The sequence below is a fragment of the Orycteropus afer genome, unplaced genomic scaffold, assembly GCF_000298275.1.
Source record: "Orycteropus afer afer isolate SDZICR_OR568_19922 unplaced genomic scaffold, OryAfe1.0 scaffold00106, whole genome shotgun sequence".
NCBI lineage: Eukaryota > Metazoa > Chordata > Mammalia > Tubulidentata > Orycteropodidae > Orycteropus > Orycteropus afer.
The window spans coordinates 6824321-6838129 of record NW_006921693.1 but is presented as its reverse complement, the minus strand read 5'-3'; the positions used below and the strand labels follow the sequence as shown (position 1 = coordinate 6838129).

Sequence of the window (13809 nt, the reverse complement as noted above, 5' to 3'; positions counted from 1 at the left end):
GCTCTGGTGGCATGGTGCCTAAGGCATCTGACTGCTAACCAGAAGCAGCCACTATTTGGAAGGAAGACTGGGCAATCTACTTCCGTACTGATACTGCCTCGGAAACCCAAGGAGAGGTCTCTATGAGTCGGATCTGACTCCAAGGCAGTGAATTTGGTTTTGGTGGGTCAAACAACACCCAGTTCATGATGGGCAGCTTGGGTTATGTGGTAACTTTGTGGCCCATGGTTAATAATTCAGTCTCTACCAAGGCCCATTGGTCAAAAAACAGCCAAAAAATGTTTTTCAAAAGCATCATTATCTGCAGTGGATGGCAGATTTTTACTCCAAAATCTTAAGAATCCTGCTGTGATTCATTGACAGGGGCCTGTCAAAAACTCCAGTTATCTTTCTGCCACTGATACTTCAAGCACCATTGGATCTGTTGGATCATAAGGCCCAAGGGACAGAACAGCTTGCACAGCAGCTCAGATCTATCGTAGAATTTTCTGTTCTTCTGGGCCCCACTCAAAACTAGCTTTTGGAGTCACTCAGAAAATAGGCTAGAGGAGTATCTGCCTCCATCCAAAGAAGCCCATTAAGCAGTGTGTCTCTTGCTTGGTTAAGAGGTGGGATTAGATGCAGTAACTTCTCCTTCGCCTTACAAGGGATGCTTCAACAGACCCTAGACTGGGAATCACACTCAAGTCTCCCACACGGAAGGCGGGAATTCTACACAGAACCATCAATGCTTCATCACTTGGTAGCACGTTGTTGTTGTTATGTGCCGTCGAGTCGGACCCGACTCATAGCGACCCCTCCTTGGGTTTCTGAGGCAGTACCACTACGGGAGTAGATTGCCCCATCTTCTTTCCGAGGAGTGGCTGGTGGGTTTGAACCTCCAGTCTTCTGGTTAGCAGTCAAGTGCCTTAGGCACTATGCTACCAGAGCTCCTACTTGGTACCATAGAGGGATCTAAAGTACCCAAAGAGAAAAGAGAAGAGCAGACTGTGCTGCTAAGGAGAACATTCTAGGCCTGCTGTGAAAGTGTACACAGGGGTATGGGTCTATCATTTCCTGAATCTGTAGACAGTGTGTCTTGAAAGGACAGCTAAAGATCATGTACCATATAAACACCCCAATGTCAACACCTTTAGTGTGCAATGCATAGTAATAAAAGTACTTCTGTAATCACAGAACTATCTTTAGGATGCTTTCAAATACTGAAGAAACAGAAACAAAATCAAGATGGAATTTTCATATTTAAAATTTATTACACAAGGTATACATACAAAATGAGATCCTAGTTATAAAAGATGCATCCGTAAGAATATTAAGTTATAATAATAAAAACTTCAATAGAAGTAAGGATTTATACCAAGAAATATACATGCATCTAAGAGTCTTAAGTGACTAGCAATGCTTTGTGATGACTGTGCTGTATTATGCACAAGGGTATCCACTAGTTAAGGCTGATACTGAATGACTGGTTTTCAGAAGGCTTTAAATACAGTTTCCAGATAATCGGGAACAAAGGCGGCTTGATTCTAAATTGTACCAAAAAGTCCCAGAATCTCTCAATCTCTCATCTTAGATTATCATCCCCATTGCCCTTGAAAAAGGTTCCTAACAATAGAAACTATTTTAGAAACTAATATTAGAATATCTCTTAAAAAATAAAATAAAATAAAAAAAGCATGATGGAGAATGCTTTTATTTTAAAAAAAGAAATGTACTTTTGGTATCATTAAGACAAAATTTATAATATTTATATTTATACAATTGCATATAAAAGGTATCTGTAGGATACAACCTATATACAATTTTAGGAGGATGTAAGCAGTTTTCAAATATCAAAACTTTATGCTACTAAAAAGGTGTTTAACAAGGTAGCTATTATTAATGTATTTATTAGGTATATAGTCATAAAAGTAAACAGAAAAATATTAAAAATCTTTATTCATTCCAATTAGAATTACAAAATGTTTATCTAAAAAAGATTCATTCTGATGCTTAAGTACAGAACTGTGTTGTTGTTGTTATGTGCCGTTGAGTCGGACCCAACTTACAGCAACCCCTCCTTGGTTTCCGAGGCAGTATCACTATGGAAGTAGATTGCCCAACTTTCCTTCTGAGAAGTGGCTGGTAGGTTTGAACCGCCAGCCTTCTGGTTAGCAGTTATGTGCCTTAAGCAATACGCTACCAGAGTTCCTACAGAACTGTGGGGTAGCCAGAAATGTTCAATGGACCTCCCACAAATCATGCACATGGACTCTTCAGTGAATGACTAGGGGAATATAAAGCAGATGGCAGAAAGGCAATAACAAAACAGAAAAACTAAAAGATGATGGGGAAGAAGGCAAAGACACAAAGGCTAAGTAAGCTCCCAGTCTGATTCATTAACTACTTTTAGGAAGGATAAAATCAAAAGTGCTTACAAAAAAAAAAAAATTCAATAGCACTAATTACTCTTAAGTGCCATAAAACTTATCGAACAACTTTATTAAGAGCTGGCCACAATCCACCCACTGATAAGCCACAGCATTAATATTACTACAGTGCTGTCCTTGCTCAATCAAACTTGTGATACTTGTCAATTATCTCTGTAACGTATCTTACACATGTACATAAATATCTGGAAAGCTTAAATACTTTTATTTTACCATTTTAATCTTTTCCACAAAGATGTAAGATTCCATCAAAAGTAAATTAAATAGGAATTGAACAGAAAGAACATGAGATACCATGAAGACATCAGGATCTGGAACAATTAAAGTTTTTTACTTCTTGCTCCATTTTCTAGATAAAAGGCAGGAAAGAAAGGTAGTAAGTTTTAACATGAAAAAGCTAAAGAAACATTACTTCATTCCTGTTTTTCAGTAAATTACCTTAAGGATATTAATATTCATACACATATTGCTAGAATAAAAATTTAGTTCAGTATTTATAAGACTCACATGAACTACCATCGCTGATGGGTCTGCATTATTTAAATTCAAATAGTTATAGTCAAGGTACTGGTACACTTAACTAGATTTAAGATTTTATGTTTTGTAAGTATCAGTATCATGAAGCCAGTATCCGTTTTTAAAATTTAGCACTTTAATGCCCACTATACAGCAAGCTGAAGCAAAGGCAAGTAGGTCTATCTGAAAGGTCTATTAAAGAAGCTACCTATCTTTATTGTTAATACACACATACAACAAGCATCTTTTCCACAGGCTGCTTCTATTACAGTTCCAATGTTTACTAAAGACACAGACCAATGAAGTGCTAGATTTAAAAAATACAGAACTCACATGTACCTATTACTAATTCATAATCTGCATGTAAAAACTGGTCTTTAAAAGGCTCAGCAATCTTACATAATCAATGATATACTATGTGACAATTACAGCATAGAAACAGTTACAAATCTATCATTTACCTGAATAAGTGCTGTTTTGTCATAGTCCCTGCGATGCTGATAGACACACTGGCTGATTACTGCATACAGATTTTCCAACTGAAATATATTGTATTTTTGACTTTTTTGAACAACAGTCTTCAAAAGATTCTAAAAGAAAATAGGAGTGTTTATGTATGTAAGAAAGAAACTTCCCTAGACAAAACAATTGAATTTTGAAGATCTGGGGGGGATTGTTAGCATATAAATCAGAGATCGGTCAGACAAATTATTTGATGAGGCATGGTAGCCCCTAGCAGTGGCTCTTATATTTAGCTGTGGTGGGATAACTTTATCATCACCCTGTACCCCTAGCCTCTGTCCTGGTAACTTCAATCCTGAAAACTATACCCGAAGAGCTTGCCAATTCCAATTCTAACCATAAACCTCCCTAGGCAAAATAAAATAAACTCAAATAATATTAACAAGGAAGAAAAACAATGCTTTACAGGGTATTTCATGGCACTACAAGTACATTATAATTAATGTGAAATAAAAAGGGATCGTACATGAATAGTAGGAGCTCTGGTGGCATAGTGCCTAAGGCACCTGACTACTAACCAGAAGGCTGGCGGTTCAAACCCACCAGCCCCTCCTTGGAAGGAAGACTGGGCGATCTACTTCCCTAGTGACACCGCCTCAGAAACCCAAGGAGGGGTCACTGTGAGTTGGATCCAGTTCCATGGCAGTGAGTCACATGAATGGTGAACCGTTTCACCATTTCACGGTTTGTTTTATTCCTCTCCTTTGCCCAGTGTTTTTTCTCATGACTGAGATGGGAGACTCACTGGATTTTTGTGAGCCCTCAAGTTTGGCCCCACCAGGCTATGTCATTCCCTCATAGTTAACAAACACACCATTATGGTTAAATGAAAACCACACACAATAGTCATAGGTAATGGTCATAAAAACAATGTATTGGGACCAATGATTTAGACAAGCAAGGATGTTGAAAACTATAACATCGGCACATCGGTCACCTTCAACCATTGTTTTTTATGGAAGCCTTTCTATAATAAATGTACTATAGAACATAAATGTGATTTGGTGATTTCATAAAAGGTCATTATTTACTACATGTCTAACTGATACACTGAATTATTACACAGCATCTCTTTTGATGGATTATGTTCCTAGAAAGAGTACAAGTTGAAATAGTCTCGATAAATGGCTTATTTATCATTGACTCTAAATGACAGAACTGTGTACCAGAAGAACAAAACTATAAAACTTATAATACCATTATCAGGGTTGTGAGATGTACAAGGGATGTTGGTTTCATACATATTTTTAAAGAGATTTTCCAGGGAGATACAGTTCTTTGGAGAAACTGCTCCAGAAGATCACTGTCTCTCTCTAACAAGGACAGACATCAAGTTCTTTGCAGCTTGGCTACATTCAAAACAGAACAACTTTCCTGAGCTTGTACTTACACAGAGCAGATGTTCCTTTAAAATGTTAAAACTCTTATCTGTATAAATAACTTGTCTTTGACCCTTTGACATGACATAGTTATATATTAAAAAGAGATCTCAATGTTCTTAGACTTGGAATGCAGCCAAAATAAAAAAGGTATATTGGAAATAGGAGACAATTTTTTTCTTCTAAAGGGATAAAGTAGGAACCCAGTCTTATTTTAGATACGTTTAGACAACTGCAAGACTGCAAGCTGTTAGTTGGGGAGATAGATTGTTGTTCAAGAAACGTTATGATGGAGATTTCCAGACGCGGAGTCACCTTAAAAAGGTGATGTCTACTGTAAGAGCACAAAGAATAGAGAAGGGCCAAGAAAAACCCTGAGGAGCTTACAAAGTGGTAAAAGGCCAATGATGGCTAAGGACACAAAAGGCAAGGAAAGACTGCTGTATGGAAAGTGAATTTGCTCTGTAAACTTTCACCCAAATCACAATTAAAAAAAAAAAAGTCAAGGAAAGAGAGCTATCAATATCATGCCAAATGTTACATATAAGACAAGAAAAAGTCAATTTAACCATGGTAATATGACGCGCTATTACGACGTCATCCATGCTGTTTTGCAATAGTGAGGACGGAGGCCCACATGAGGGCAGTGAATGAGTGGGGGGCAAACAGCAGCAGCAGGGAACTGGCTGCGCGTCCGAATCGCTGAGCTACCCCCAGCCTGGTGCCCCCCCGGCTCCTCAGATCCAGATCGGCAGTTGAGACGGGAAGGAGAAAAGCAGCAGAGGAAAGCTGGGAGCAAGAAAAGATTTTACTCTCTGCATCCTTACAAGGAGCTCTGGTGCCTAAGGCATCTGACTGTTTATCAGAAGGTTGGCAGTTCAAACCCACCAGCTGCTCAGTGGGAGGAAGACTGGGTAATCTACTTCCATAAAGATGTACTGCCTCTGAAACAAAAAGGGGGTCACAATGACTCACAATCGACTCGATGGCAGTGAGTTTGTGGGTTTTTTTGGGGCCTTCTTATGCAGCTAGCCTGCCACTAGTCTATAATCCAGTCTTTGGGGACTACAATCTGCACACTGAAGGCATTACGATTTCCACGTCCTTACTTTTAAGCGCTCCTGGTCCACAACAAGCGAGGGTGTTGGGTGAGAAAGAATTGCCAAAGCCTTCTCCACACTGATGAGCTGCTGCTGTCCCTGGGGCCGTCTAGCTCGAGTCATTCGCAGAACACACATATCTAGAAGGAGAAAATAGAGTATTATTTGGTCCAGACATTTAAAGGCCTAAAATAAATATTAACCCCCCAAAACACATTGCCATTGATTTGATTCTGACTCAGAGCAACCCCAGAGAACAGACCAGAACTGTCCCTTAGACTTTCCAGGGCTGTAATCTTTACGGAAGGAGACTGCCACATCGTTCTCCCACATTGCAGCTGGTGGGTTTGAACCATGACCTTTTTTGGTTAGCAGCTGAGCACTTAACCTCTGTGCCCCAGGGCTCCTCAATATTTTATTAGGTAGATTAAATAACAGGGAATGTTTATTAAGACTGAAACACTCATTCTAACTTATTAACTCTTTCTCCTGTTACGATGCTGCTACTTATAAATACTTAAAAAACAAAAGCCATTTTGAGACCTATTTCTCCAACTGGGTATTTCAGGGGACTCTTCAACGGGTTAGACTGTCTTCTATTTAGGCACAAGACTCACAGCATTCAGGAGCTGAAAGGGACTCAGGAATCTAGAACAGGGGTTGCAAACGACCACTCATAGATTTGGCCCACTGCTGTAGTGAAAATGTTATTGCCACCCCCCCCCCCCCCATTTTACATACTGTCAATGGCCGTGTGCATAGCAAGCTGGGGCAACTGTAACAAACCGTGGGGCTCACCAAGCCCATATACTCACTATCTGGCCCTTTACAGAAAAGGTTTGCTGACCACTGGTCTAGAACAATCTACTCATTGACAGGTGGGAAAAGTGAGGCCAAGACAGCCGTAGAGAGTTTTTTCTAAGGTCACACACCCAATTATTACTCGAGCCTAAACAAGAGCTCAGATCTAAGCAAGTACTTGCCTAATTATACAGTGCCATTTTCCTAAAAAAAAGATAAAGTAAAACAACTGACACCAAACAAAACAAATGAGACTTCTAGAGGATTAGCCATTAAAATACACACATCAAAAAGGCCATAATCTGCAGCATTTCTGCTGTGATGACTCAAATATACTAGAACTCATTTCAAGGAAAATCTTTCAGAATCAGTGTGTAATCCAGTGAAGAAATCCAGTTTCATTCACTTACAGTCAATACTTGTTTTTTGACGAAAATTAATTCCTGTCTTTGTTACCCATTTTTCCACTTTGCATGACTTGGCTTTAAATACTGTTAGCTTTTCAGAATACCCAACAAATGAACTACACCAAGAAGATGCAGATAGATGACAATTTTAAATGAAAAAATTTGGGGAGTGGATCACAGAGTGAACTGCTGCAGGGGTGGAGGAACGGTGGGGGTGGGTAACAGTTGTTCCACACCACCAGCAAGAATCACAGGAAATGGCTTATCTTGCTTTGAAATGAGGATGGTATCCTGGCAACTTTTTAAAGTTGCTTAGCTGGCAGTGTTTAGATGGATTCTTTTATTCACTCCTCAATACATCTCATCACCCAGGAATGATCTATCCCAATACTGTAGATGAGAAAACTGAGTTACAAGTTAAATAACTTGCCCAAGGTCACAAGCTACCAAGTGATAGACTAAAAGGCTCAAATCCAGTCTCTTTGATGTCAAAGTCTGTGCTTTTAACAACAGTGATTTACTAGTTTAGCAGTTATTAACTGAAGATAATGCTGTTTTTCCCCCATTAATTAATACCCACACTCAAAAGACACGAAAAATGCCACAAACTGAGATGGCAATGAGTCACTTAGGAACTCAGAGTGAGAAATCTTTTAAAATCAGTAACTTGCTTTTTAATTGTACAAGACTTACCATTTGCTTCACTTTCATCTAAATTATCTACGATCTGAGAGCCAGAAGCATTTCCACTGCAGGCCATGTTGTCTTTTCTCAACTCTGCACATACGCTCTTCCCAGATCCTTCCAGGTCATTCTCAATGCTACAGTTACTGGAGTTGTTATTTGCCAACTTCATCCTGCTGTCAGAAGCATTTTGCTGCTTCTCGTTTTCTTCCATTGAAGAATCGCCAGTGTTTCCTGTCTCGTTATGGTCCACACTTGTATCCTGAGTTTCCTCTGCATCACTCTCAATTTTGTCACCCCCTGCGTGCTGGCATTCATCTTTCCCCTGTGAAACCTTCCTTCGTTTTGTTATGGTACCTAAGTACCACTTAGACTTTTTGCGAATTTTTCTCTTCAATTGAGCTTCAAGGAATTTAAAGAAAAAGAATAAAAGAACATTCAACAATTTTTAAGGTCTAAAGGGAGGGGCGCTGAGGAAGAGATGGAGAGTTTGAGAAGCCAGGGTAGTTGTGTATGGTTGGAAGAGAGAAAGAGAAGTAGAGAGTACTGTGAGAAGAACATGCAGACGTAGGCAAGGCTCAGGTCCTAAAGTGATTTTATGTTAACTAATTTTAAGGAAGGCGATGATGTGTCTGTCTGATGTGTATTTAAACAGGTTACTGCGGCAGTAGGATGAGGAATGAGTTAGGAGAAGGGCAAGGCTAGTCATGGCCTACACTCTTTGAATGCTTCCATTCACCAGGAACTCTGTTAAGCCTTTTCTGTGTAGTAACTCATTCAATTTCACTTTAACCTGATGAGGTTTGCTACCATCCTCATCACCATTTTACAGACAAGAAAACAAAGGTGCAGAGGTTATGCGCTGTTGTGCCTACACCAGAGGCAGATAACCATAGTGCACGGGTAGTCCTGAGGACAAGGGCTAAAACTTAGGGGCAGAAACCACTACAAACCTGATTTCATGAATAAAAACCTGGCTTATTATTAGAAAGATCAGTGTGATTCAATACTTTAATACAAACGAAGGAAACTGAGGGAGCAAGCAAATGGCACAAGAAGAGGACAAAGGCTCCAGTCTCATGAATGACAATCAGCCGTGCACTTACCAGGTGTGCTACAGGCCACAGGCGTGCTGGGCATCTTTAGCTTTTCATTCTGCCCTGGATCCGATCTCTTATCTCCAGCAGGAGTGGAGTTTTGCTTTGGCATCACATGGTAGTAAGATGGGGCATATTTGGAAGAGCTGCAACCTTGTAAGAGAGACATGGATGTCACAGAAGATCTCTAATTTCAAAATTACATGAAAGATTAACCAAAGGACTCAGTCCACTGCATCGGCAGCATCTTTGTTTGCTGCTCAGTCAATTACCTCGCTTCTTCCTAGACTCCTGAATCTCTTCACAAAGCTGTTCAAAGTCCTCATCAAGCTCCTCTTTAATGATCGCATAGGCGGTGTCTCTTAAAGCACAAGCTCTATGTCTAATAAGACGATCTGAAAACGGGGGAAGAAATACAGTACTGAATTTTTCCCTTTTAATAATCTACCAAAAATAAACTCAACATGTTAGGCTAGGAACGTAGTTATTACAATTTCTTTTCTTTTCTTTTTTTTTTTACCACGAATAGTGAAAGTTACTGGAATTGTGCTTTTTTTTTTTTTTTTTATCTTAATTTAATGTGCTGGCCATCTGATTAACAAGGCAGGCTAAATCCAAACAATTTTTCTGCTCTGTCCTATCCAGATCCCTTTGAAATATCAAAAATAAATAAATAAATGTAAGAATCAATCAACAGCAAGACTAAACAACAAAAATGACAAGACAGAAGACGGTCAGTGTCGTTAGTGACCAGAAACATAAATGATTTCTGGAAGAGGTGCACACAGTGCTGCTACACTGACAGAAAGACTAAACAGAGACAGTGCAATAGCAACCCCACGCAGGAAACACCGGGGAAAAGCCAGTGCTCAGAACCGAGGCCCTGAGAACCCCAAAATGCTTCAAGACAGAAGACAGGTGGTTAGTGAATGCAGGACTGCTTGAACTGCTCGCTCAGGGCCTTCACAGGCCGGGAGGTTGCAATATCCACTCCAAGGTTATAGCTGACAGATAGAGCTCTCAGAAGATGTTGCAGGGGGACTTCTGACATGGCATTTGGGCTTGAAGAAAGGGGCAGGGCAAAGTCGAAAGCAGCAGTTCTCAATAGTATAGTCCCTGGACCAGCAGCATTGCCAGGGAACTAGTCAGACGTGCGAATTCTCAGGCTCCCCCCACCCCAATCCACAGCATCAAACACCCTGGCGATGGGGCCCAACAATCTGTATTTTAACAAGTCCTTTAGGTGACTAGGACACCCACTGAAGTTTGACCACACTGGTGTAAGCAGTTTACATTGCTGCAGTGGACAGAAGGACAAGCATCAGCCTGACTACGACAGAAGCCTCTGCCTCCAGAGTGGCTGCTTCCTTCTTTCTGCGGTTTCCAGTTAAGGGATGTTCCCCCCACTCAGCTCCAGGACTCTCATCTACAGAGAAATGCCTGGGGAATGGAGGCAAGGACCTGGGTCGGAAGAACAGCGACTTTTCAGTTGTTGAAGAAACTCTCAGCAGCTTCTCTTCAATGTAATTGAGAAGAATGAGAACTATTAACTACTTTTTATTCACTGAGAGAATTAAGGACCTGCATCCATAAAACTGAATGCTGAAAGTACCATGGACTGCTAAAAGAACTAACAGATCTGTTCTGGAGGAAGTGCAGTCAGAATGCTCCTTGGAAGCAAGAATGGCCAGACTTCGTCTCACCTATTTTGTCATGTTGTAAAAAGGGACCATTCCCTGGAGAAGGATGTCATGCTTGGTAGGGTGGAGGGTCAACGAAAGAGGAGGAGGTCTTCAACGAGATGGATTGACACAGTGGCTGCAATGATGGGCTCAAGTATAGCAGGGATTGTTGGGCTGGCGTGGGATCGGGCAGTGTTTCGTTCTGCTGTGCATGGGATCGCTATGAGTCAGAAACGACTTGACGGCACTTAACAACAACAACAACATCCATAAAACAAGAACAGGAAGCTATAAAAAAGTAGCACCCGAGGAAGAAGAATATATCTTGGAAATGAACAAGTTGAAGAACAAATATATCATTAAAAATATCCCTTATTTTATGAATTTTTATTAATCGAGGATACAGGTAAGGGTGGAGAGGGTATTTGCATAGAAAAATGTCTGAAAAGATATCCTAAAACGTAACAGTATCCACTGGGAGAAAAGAAATGGGGAGACTGAAACAAAAAGTTTTTGTATGTACTTCCATTAGCAAGTATTATATTATTTTTGTAATAATAGATATAATGGTCTTAAACTAAGAAAACTTAAGTCTATTTCAGTACTGTTTATTTTTCCACTCTGAGAAAGAGCACTGATACACAAAGGAAATTAGCTGCTACACAACTTTGAATTTTATTGGGGGTGTGTCATGTAGTTCTTCATAAGCACAGGGTTTTGAAAAGAAACCTGCATTCAAATTTCGCCTCTGCCACCTTCTAGGAAAAGTTTTTTCTTAATTTAATTAAACTTCTCTCAACTTCATTTTCCTCATCTGTAAAATGAGTGTAAGCTTACTATGAGGATTCAATCGCATCATGAACATAAAATATATAATACAACATCAAACATAAAAATCAGCCCTAACAAGTAGCGACTGGGATCTTAAAAGCCTGTCATCTAGATGCAACGATGGGTCTCTCCTTGTCCAGAGCAAAGAATGAAGAAAACCAAAATTCATGGAAACAATGAGTTCTAGTGGCTGGTACACCATCCGATCTGCAACCTATACAACTATGAGACCAGAAGAACTAGATGGTGCCTGGCTACCACTGTCATCCACTTGGAAGGGATGTAGGAGATCCTGCATAGAGAGGGAGAACAATGTGGAACAAAACTCAAAATCATTTGGAGGAAAAAAAAAGGGGGGGACCAGGTTTGCTGGTCCGATAGAGCCTGGTTTAACCACTGAGACTACGGCCCCTAGCTGCCCTTCAGGTCTGGAACTGAACCCACACTTGTGGCTTCCAGCCAAACAATAGACAGGCATATGAGTTGAACATTTACCTGAGGTAGATACACTCCTTGGAGAGAACAATCATGGGAGAAAGAAGGGCTGCCTATGCACAGGGAGACAGCTCAGGGGGCAGGAGTGCATGGAGGGATGGACACTGGGAAGAGGTAACTATCGGGAGGAAGTATGAGAGATGTTGCATTATGGTAAATTGTGGTCAATGTCATGAGACAAAGTATATGTGAACTGCTATATGGAAGTGAATTTGCTCTGTAAATTTTCACCCAAATCACACACACACACACACACAAAACCAGCCCTAAGAAGAAATTGATAAATCACAGGGTAACCTCAAAGAAAAACGACAAACCTTCACATCAAAATAAAAAAGAGGACTAGCACAAACATTTAGCAAATACTAAATAGCAATGAGGGAAGTGATAACACGATTCATAAACAAAACGAGCTCAGCATAGAAAATTAACAGAAATAGACACCACAAAAAAGCAAGTAACAAAGATGACAGCAACAAATTCATATTTGCCAATAATTACATATCTGGCAAGGGACTTATCTCTAAGATTTACAGAAAACTCCAACACCTCAACAGCAAAGGAATTAACAATTCAATTGAAAAATGGGCAGAAGACGTGAATAGACACTTCACCAAGGAGGATAATCAGGTGGCCAGCTAATACACGAAGAGATGCTCCCGATCACTGGCCATCAGAGAGATGCAAATCAAAACAACAATGAGATACCATTGCACCTCAGCACTGTTGGCAAGGGTCAACGAGACAGAAAATAACAAATGATGGCAGAGGTGTGGAGAGATTGGGACTCTCATACACTGCTGGTGGGACTGTGAAGTGATACAACTACTGTGGAAAGCAATATGGCGATTCCTTAGAAAGCTGGAGATACTATTTGACCCAGCAATCCCATTACTAGGTATATATCCTAGAGAGGTGAGAGCAGGACAGATAACATGCACATTCATGTTCATCACAGCACTATTTACAATAGCAAAAAGATGGAAACAACCTACATGCTCATCAGCAGAAGAGTGGATGAGCAGACTATGGTATATACACATAATGGAATGCTACGCAGCACTAAAGAATAATGTAGAGTCTGCAAAACACTGCATAATATGGATGAACTTGGAGGATATTATGCTGAGTGAAATAAGTCAATCACAGAAGGACAAATATAGTATTAGTTTGTTGTTGTGGAGGGTCAAGGAAAGGTTTATATATGGAGGGAAACTTTCTTTGTTGGTTGCTAGGGGTGGGAGAGGAGGGGAGGGAACACTGCCAAAAAAAAAAAAAAGAAACGCATTGACCCATGTTACTTTAGCTTTGTGTATTTCATTGTACATCAATTATATTTCAATAAAATGCATTAAAAAAAAAAAAAAAAAAAAATCAGCCCTAAGTGTTCGCAGCCCTGATGCCATCCCTCGAGGAGCCCCACTGATACCCACCTCCAGGATCTCGATCGGGATTGTATTCCAGAGCATTGCTACAGATCAGATCAATATCCCGCAGATAGTCTTTCACAGTCAGGTACTTGTGCAGATCAATTTTACTGATGACAGATGAAAGGTCCATTGGCTGCTTTATTACAGTGACATAATCAGGAACCTAAAATTCAGGCAAATGATGAACCATTACATTAACTCTGATCATAAAGCACATTTGAGTCAAGTCTCTGTGCCAAGTAATGCAGGGGAGAAAGAATAGGTCCATAGAGGTATGAGGACATATTCATATGAAACCTGACTCAACTTAAAGGTGGTTTTATTTTGTACTTATTCCTATTCTTGGGCAGCTATCTCTATCCCCAGTAATATCCTATACCTCTTTCCTCATCCAAATGCCACCCATCCTTCAATGTCAGCTTAAGTCCTGGCTCTT

At 40.2% G+C, this 13809-nt stretch overlaps 1 protein-coding gene across 1 annotated transcript in view; it reads right to left on the bottom strand.

Annotated features, from left to right (window-relative positions):
* Positions 1-2733: 2733 nt before the first annotated feature.
* ATAD2 (ATPase family AAA domain containing 2) overlaps positions 2734-13809 on the bottom strand; it is a 65487-nt gene continuing 54411 nt past the window's right edge. Inside the window, exons 22-28 of the mRNA XM_007943429.1 lie at positions 13377-13536; positions 9208-9330; positions 8945-9088; positions 7848-8240; positions 5956-6086; positions 3407-3535; positions 2734-2778 (exon numbers count right to left, since the gene is read on the bottom strand). Coding sequence (XP_007941620.1) covers positions 2734-2778; positions 3407-3535; positions 5956-6086; positions 7848-8240; positions 8945-9088; positions 9208-9330; positions 13377-13536 — 1125 coding nt within the window. The remainder of the gene's footprint in view (positions 2779-3406; positions 3536-5955; positions 6087-7847; positions 8241-8944; positions 9089-9207; positions 9331-13376; positions 13537-13809) is intronic.